Consider the following 7,905-nt stretch of genomic DNA (forward strand, 5'->3'; position numbering starts at 1 on the left):
ACTTTTCTGTTTTTCTTACCAAAACTTAACTATGAACAAAACATGTTTTACGCTAGCATGATACGACGCTCTCCGAAGCAAGAAGTCAATTGCATCTCACCTGAGAAAGGAGTGGTACTCCCGGCCCACCAGAGATCAAACCCAGGTTTGATGCTTTGGTGTCTCATTAATATAGAACTCTATTTTACAATGTTCCCATTGATCGCCTTTAGCCGGCACTACTCTCTCCATTCATTTTGGCCGCTCGGCGGCCCTCGTGAAGCAGCCACCTGCAGCCGCACGCGTCCCTCCCGGCGCTGACTCAGCCGCGGGCCCCACCCAGCAGGGAGCCCGGCGATATGAACGCGCCCGCCGCCTCGCACCACCCATCGTGCAGCAGCAGCAACAACAGAAAAAAAACACCACACGATACTCCACAGTTCCAACCCGACCCAGCCACGAAACCAAACGAGCCGAGGAGAGGCGAGCGGGCGGAGAGGATCCGGGCCGGGATCCCAGGCGGGCGGGCGGGCAGGCGATGCCGATGGCGGGGAGATCCTCGGGCCGCGGCGGCGGGGGGAGGACGGTGCTGGGGGGCCGCGGCGGCGGGCCGGGGGTGGAGGACGCGGTGGTGATGGAGCTGGCGGCGGGGGACGGGGAGGACAACGTCGTCACCGTCAACTGCCCCGACCAGGCCGGCCTCGGCTGCGACCTCTGCCGCACCATCCTCGAGTTCGGCCTCCGCATCACCCGCGGCGGTGAGCCCTCCACGTCCTCTCCCCTCCCCAATTTTACATACCCACCCACCATGTCCCCAAATCCACAGCGAGAAATCCAGTCGCCTGGTTCGATTGCGGGCGCGAATTGCGTGCCTCGGCTGGACTATCATCATCATCATCATCATCCGGGACTGCGCACGGCGCGGCGCGTAAATTTATTTTTATTTCAGTTTTTTTCCCCTTTCCCCTTTGTGATTGGCGCGGTTGGTGTGGATTAGCTGTTTGGGTTTTACTCTCGGGATGGATTTCCTCCCTTTCGGCGTGTTTCGGGAGATAAAAGCGTTGGGGAACTTTGGCCGCTTTGTGTTCGTCGATTTCCCGGAATTAGCTGTACAGGCAGCTCACTGACGTGTGGTTTGTTCTGATTTCATGATTATCCCTTATATTCAATCTACGGAAAAGCTAGGCTTTCTTTTCTCAGGCCTACTTGCCATCTCCCCTGACTTTCCTGTCCATGCTGCTGTACGATCACTGTCAATCGTTGGCACCTCAACGAGTGATCTTCTGCTCGCTGTTAAAGTGTTGATGACAAGTGATGTCGCCTGATTTTTCTTGTTAATCTCCCTATGTGCACGCCGTCAATCATCAGCAGTGCTTCAATCATAAGCATAAAAATAATAAAGAACTGACAGGACGTTGCAACCTGCTCGGTTCTACAGCACCCTGTTTTGTCCGCAGCTGCATAATTCTGTAGTACATGTCTTTTGGTCTCGTATCATCATTGTCGTCTAAATCTCGTGTGTTTGTTGGATTTAGCAGACGTGTCGACGGACGGGCAGTGGTGCTACGTGATTTTCTGGGTGGTGCCGCGCTCGCCGTCCATCAACGTCCGGTGGGGGAGCCTCAAGAACCGGCTCATGGCGATGTGCCCTTCGTCATACGCAATCCCGTTCTACCCTGAAATCACCGAGCCAGGGCCCCCGCAGTTCTACCTCCTCAAGCTCTTCTCGACCGACCGTAGGGGGCTGTTGCACGGTGAGGACTTCTTGCCCTGCTTCGTGCTCTAATTGTCTCTGCATCCAGTTTTTTTGCTATAATTGTACTATTTATTCACAGATGTTACGCATATACTGTCGGAGCTGGAGTTTATAATCCAGAGAGTGAAGGTGTCGACCACGCCTGACGGGAGGGTTGTGAACCTCTTCTTTATCACTGATGGCATGTAAGTCTCGCTAGTCGCAATCTTAGAGTTCAGGTGTTCCTATCTGAAGGGAACTGTTGCATACGGAGAAAAGGCATAATAATTCTACTATATATATGACAGTTCGTATTTCTATCTGAAGGGAACTGTTGCATACGAAGGAGAGGCAAGAAGAGATTTGCTCGATGCTGATTGCTACCTTAGGTCCTTCCCTAACTTGTGAAATCCTATCAGCGGAAGGGTTCCAGCAAGGATTCTCTTCTCTTCCACCAACAATCTCTGAGGAGCTGTTCAGATTGGAACTAGATGAATGTGAGAGCAGTTCAGGGCCTCTTTGTGCAGAGATGAAAAAGGTGCAGAAGGCCACCATCAACTTTGACAATACCCTGAGTCCTGCACACACACTGCTCCAAATTCTTTGTGTTGATCAGAAGGGTCTCCTTTATGACATGTTGAGAACACTCAAGGACTGCAACATTAAGGTACTTGAAGATATGTGTGCATTTGTTGTACATAGCTTATGATTTATTACGGCCTCTTAGTTCTCAACAATACAACCCCATGCAAAATTCAGGTTGTGGGAGAAAATAGTACCTTGAGGACTGTATATAGACTTTCTGAATATCTGAAGACACTGACAATCAAATAGTCAATTTTAGTTTTGTTTTACAGCAAGGCATTTTAATCCTCTTTTGCTGTTACGATGATAAAAATTATTCTCCTCTGTTTTACTCTGAATCTGTTTACCCACTGTATCATCTTCAATGAATATAAAATTTACAGCTTGCAAAAAGGGGCTTTCATCAGTGTGCTTAATTATTGCCTCTAACTACTCTATTCTAGGTCACTTATGGGCGGTTCTGGTCAGACAAGAAAGGTTTTCGAGAGGTGGATCTTTTTATCAAGCAAGCAGATGGCAAGAAGGTTATTGATCCTGAGAAACAGGATGCTCTGCGGTCCCGCATGAGGTCCGAAATGCTCCATCCTCTTAGGGTGATGATCGTCAACCGTGGACCTGACACAGAACTCCTTGTTGCCAACCCTGTTGAACTAGCCGGGAAGGGCCGGCCACGGGTCTTCTATGATGCTACTTTGGCTCTGAAAGCGCTTGGAATCTGCATTTTCTCTGTAAGAGTTACAGCCTGATTAAAAAAGTGTGAAATAAGACAACAATGGAGTTAGTGTTTACTGTTTCCCTTTCTCATTTCAGGCAGAAATCGGGAGACAGGCAGCGTCGGAGCGCCAATGGGAGGTCTACCGATTCCTCCTGGATGACAGCAAAGAATTTCCCTTGTCAAACAGCCTAACTAATAGGAACCGTGTTGTTGATAGAGTAAGGAAAACACTGATGGGCTGTTACAACTGAAGACTCGGTTTGTATTTCCATGAATGAAAAGCAGGAATGACTGCCATCCAGTAGGCATCCACTGTATCCAGTTAGTTAACCTACTGAAAGCTAAAGCTTGAAGATGATCACTGCAGTGGGTATGCAAAGTATTCTGGACGGCCAGCCTCAGTGCCAAACTTGCTGGCCAAACTGGTCTTTATAGTGCCTCATACCTTGCAGTTACCAGCTTCTGTTCATGTCATTTGCAGCGCTGTGGGCGTGTGACCAATTTCCCAAGATCAGTGGTGATGGAAAACTGCAGAAAGCTTCGTCTATGATGCCGGATTTCAAAGTGAATCTATGGTCAGCAAATGAGCACAGGACACAAGACAAAACATGTCCTTTGGATGCCTCAAAAATATCTTCCTGGGAGCTGTGTTGTAAATGGTGAGTGGGAATCAAGAAATGAAGGCTAGTGCATCACCACCGTCCCGCATTGTTCTCTTGCTCACCCAAAAAACATGTTTGGTTGGAGGCTCAATCATTGTGCTTTGTTTGGGTCAAGGGATTGCTGGACGCTGACGCAGATCCTACATCAGTTTGTTGTAGATTAATGTAGAATGTGCCATCTGCCTGCTCCCTTCCTGCCTTCTTGTATGATTACTGCTTTGCCAATAGATTACTAGGCTGTTTCCTGATGTAGGGTTCAGTGTCTCCTTGTCACCATGCATGTTATTATATATATATGAAAAGAAGGCACTTTGTCTATGCAGAGTATGTGTACAAAGTTGTGAATTAACAAAAGAATTCTGTACTTATTGCTGCACTCCACTATGCTTATAGTTGGACAAAGCACCTGGATAATTGGGCTTGGTCATCATCAGCAGCATCCCTCATGCAATTTGTTTTATTGTTTGTTTCATAACATTTGTGGACCAGTATATCAATGATTGAAATTCTCTAATGCATACACTTTGATCAATTTCCAGTAATAATGGTTTAGCAGGGATGATCAAGTTGGCAGCAAAGGCATGTCAGATTGGACATGAACTGTACTGGGGAAGACTACAATAGAAGCACCACTTTGTTGTGCAAACATAGAAAAAAAAAATCAACGACAGCCGTCGGATCTTGGGTGAATGTCTCAGATGGATCCTGTGGGAGCTGGTGGAGTGATTTGCTTTCTATACAACTCTTTAGCTAGGGCGGTTTTGGTGAAATGCACATGAAGCTCCACCAGCTCCTGTGGCTGTGGGATCCATGTGACATGTGAGGCATCCATCCAAGATCCGACTTTTTTCTATTTTTGCACACATGAACTCGCCGGTGGATGGATTCAGAGCTGTGATTATATCTATCTGGTTCTGGTGTGGTGGTGCGTGGTGGAGATGGTGTGTGACCTGTGCGGCTGATGGTTTTGAGATGGTTACGTCTGAACCCGAAGCTGTTTGCATTATTGCTGTTTGTTTGGAAAGTGCAACTTGCTTGCCCAACTTGCAGAGGATTAGAGGATTAATACTGTGTTTTGATAATTTTGTTTACGCCATCTTCTTTTGGCATGATGAGAAATAATACACATTATGATTGCGCTTATGGGAGCCTGTGAAGATGATTAGTGCTTGATAAAACAACTTTAGTCTACGTGACTCGTACAATCATCCATTTAGAGCAAGTTAGTGAATTGATCAGGTGGTCATGTGCCCCCAAAGTGACCTTTACAGATAGTACTCCCTCCGTCCGGAAATACTTGCCATCAAACATTTTGATGGCAGTATTTCTGGACGGAGGGAGTATAATCTATTTTATGAGGCAAAGCAGCAGCCTTGTGATATTTATGTGGAGTGGCTAGGCTTGCTGTTAGTCACTCCATCGGTTTCACAATGCCTATCATACCTTCAGGCGCGCGCACGCACAATTGTATTTGATAGTATAATTGAACCGTTCTCGTTGCTTCCATTACGTCAACATACTGCTTATCTATTAAATGCATGGTATGATCTAGGGCTGGAATTATAACCGGAAACTCACAAGCTTAGCTCGTGGCTGGGCTCGACTTGATTCCAACTCGGCAACTAACGAGTCAAGTCGAGTTTTAATCTGAGCTCGTTAACAAAACAAGTTTAACGAGCTAAGCTCACTAGTTGTTTAACTCATTAAGCTTGTTAATTAGAAGGGTTGTGAGATAAGTATCAATATTGGTGTCCTCTATGTAGTATACCAAGTGTTTCTTTATTGAGCTAGTGTCTACAAATATATTTTAGATTTATTGCATACATAATACTTATATTTTGTTATTCATGTCTTTAACGATCTACCTTGCGAGTTACACAAGTCGAGCTGAATTCGAATCTGAGCTTGTTATGTTAATGAGTCTAGCAGAGCTAAATTGTTATCTTATTAATCAGTCGAGCCGAGCTGGCGCGACTCAACTTGAATTCCATCGCTAGTATGACCTGCTGAAATGTGGTTCTATTTTGTGTCTCTGTCTAACAAATGCTTGAAAATAAATGATGCTACCAAACACTTCTTCCATTCCAAATTTTAATTCTATCCCAAGTCAAATTTTCTAAAGTTCAACAAGGATATAAAAATGATATTAACATGTATCACACCAAGTTACTTTCATTAGATTCTTTATAAAATATATTTCCGTACTAGATATATTTGATGTTGTAGATCTTAGCATAAATTCTCCCATCATCCTATGTGATCTCTTGTCACTAAACTATTTGACTGAGGAGAAACCTGCAGGAGCTCCTCCCATCCTCTTAAATTTGAACATGGTGTTGCCATCATTGATGGTCGATGTTCAAGTTTCTTGCAACTGTCTCGTTTGTTGCTCGTTCTTCCTTATATAATAATTTGGTTGTGTGCATCCTCCATGTCTTGAGTAGCTCTTGAGATCGTTAAAATCTTGATATTAATACATTCCCTTCTATCTTTTTTTATGATATAAGTACTAAATACATTATGATTAAGTTGTCCTCTTTTGGCTTGGTAATAAATACTCCCTCCATTCCTTTATGTAAGGTGTATTATTTCCAGCACGGTGACCAAGGCACATAATTATGCACTAGTTAGGACACAATTACCCTTCTCTAATTTGTAGATTAGCGGCAAGTAAATCATTTAGTCTAGGAAAGAAAGAGATACACACAATCGGGAGAGATAATTTCCTTTTCTTTCTCTACAAGGAGAGATACATGCAATCAGGGGAGAAATACTTTCCTTTTTTTAGAAGGCCAAGATCGGAATTACGAGGAATTAGTACAAATGCACCTTACATTATGGAATTTTATAAAAAAATACACCTTATATAAAGAAACGGAGGGAGTACTAAATACATTATGATTATGATAATGGAACCTGTCAATATGATTAGTGCCTGATAAAACAACTTTAGTCTACATGACTCGTACAACCATCCACTTAAAGCAGGTCAATGAATTGATCAAGTGGTCATGTGCCCCCAAAGTTATCTTTACAGATATAACCTATTTTATTAGGCAAGGCGGCAGCCTTCTGATATTTATGTGGGGTGGTTAGGCTTGCCATTAGTTACTCCATCTATTTCACAATACTCTCTCTAGCCCTTTTTAGTCCATAAACAATTTGTTTGTCAAACTTCGTAAAGTTTGATCATGCACGCAAAAAAAAGCATTTGATATAATTGAACCATTCTCGTTGCTTTCATTAGATCATCTGAAACTACTTATCTATACAATGGTATGATCACCTGAAATGTGGTTCTATTTTGTGTCTCCGACTAACAAGTGCATGAAAGTAAAGTATGCTACCAAATACTTCTCCCGTTCCAAATTTTAGTTCTACCCAAGTCAAATTTTCTTATGTTGCAGAATCTTTCCTTGACGAAACTATTCTCAGCCAATAGAAGTTGAGCTATCTATCGAGACCAGGGTTGAACGAAGCGAATGGAGAAGCCAAAGAAAACAAAAATCCATTGCGATTAGAAACCAGCGACTCTACAACAATGGCTCGATGGCGACATTAACATCTACAACACCAAGTTAGTTTTATTAGATTCTTTATGAAATATATTTCCATACTGTATATTTTGATGTTGTCAATCTTATCGCAAATTCTCCCATCATCATCCTCTGTTATCTTTCATTACCAAACTGTTTGACTGAAGAGAAACTTGTAGGATCTTCTCCCATCCTCTTAAATTTTAACATGGGGCTGCTATAATCAATGGTTGATGTTGAAGTTTGGTGCAGCTATTTCGCTGATTGCTCTTTTTCTTTCGTAATAATTTGGTTGTGTGCATCCTTGATGTCTTGAGTAGCTCTTGAGATCGTTAACATCTTGATATTAATACAATCCGTTCTGACAGAAAAAAATCTCATGCTAAAATCCTTCCGAATAGTCCAATGTATGCGAGAGGTACAAACAGTAAGGGTGCTACATATGCAACACCCTCTTTCTTCTAGATTGAAGGCATATACATTAACTTGTTGTAGTCTCGGAAGTACATAATCAACTCAGATCCTTGAAAACCATTAGAGTTGGCAAATTAGGGACTGGATTCAAAATCTAGAATGCTAGGCAGTGGAAAGAAGTTCAGTAAATTAGAAAATCATCTGGCAGAATTCGAGAAGAAAATATGGTCATGGAGAGAGCTTAACCAAAACGGAAAAAAGAACTGTGACCTTACCGAA

At 43.3% G+C, this 7,905-nt stretch overlaps 1 protein-coding gene across 2 annotated transcripts; it reads left to right on the plus strand.

The window, feature by feature from the left end:
* Positions 1 to 382: 382 nt before the first annotated feature.
* LOC123179999 (ACT domain-containing protein ACR9) lies at positions 383 to 3,994 on the plus strand. Of its 2 annotated transcripts, none has more exons than XM_044591943.1 (6): positions 383 to 737; positions 1,515 to 1,733; positions 1,815 to 1,920; positions 2,042 to 2,381; positions 2,743 to 3,027; positions 3,110 to 3,994. In XM_044591943.1, the coding sequence occupies exons 1-6, from the start codon at positions 518 to 520 to the stop codon at positions 3,263 to 3,265; spliced, it is 1,326 nt and encodes a 441-aa protein (XP_044447878.1). In that variant the 5' UTR covers positions 383 to 517; the 3' UTR covers positions 3,266 to 3,994. The 2 variants fall into 2 exon arrangements, with proteins under 2 accessions (XP_044447878.1, XP_044447879.1); XM_044591944.1 differs by having other exon boundaries at positions 386 to 737; positions 1,518 to 1,733.
* The last annotated feature ends 3,911 nt before the right edge of the window (positions 3,995 to 7,905 follow it).

This window comes from Triticum aestivum, chromosome 1D, assembly GCF_018294505.1.
Source record: "Triticum aestivum cultivar Chinese Spring chromosome 1D, IWGSC CS RefSeq v2.1, whole genome shotgun sequence".
Lineage (NCBI taxonomy): Eukaryota > Viridiplantae > Streptophyta > Magnoliopsida > Poales > Poaceae > Triticum > Triticum aestivum.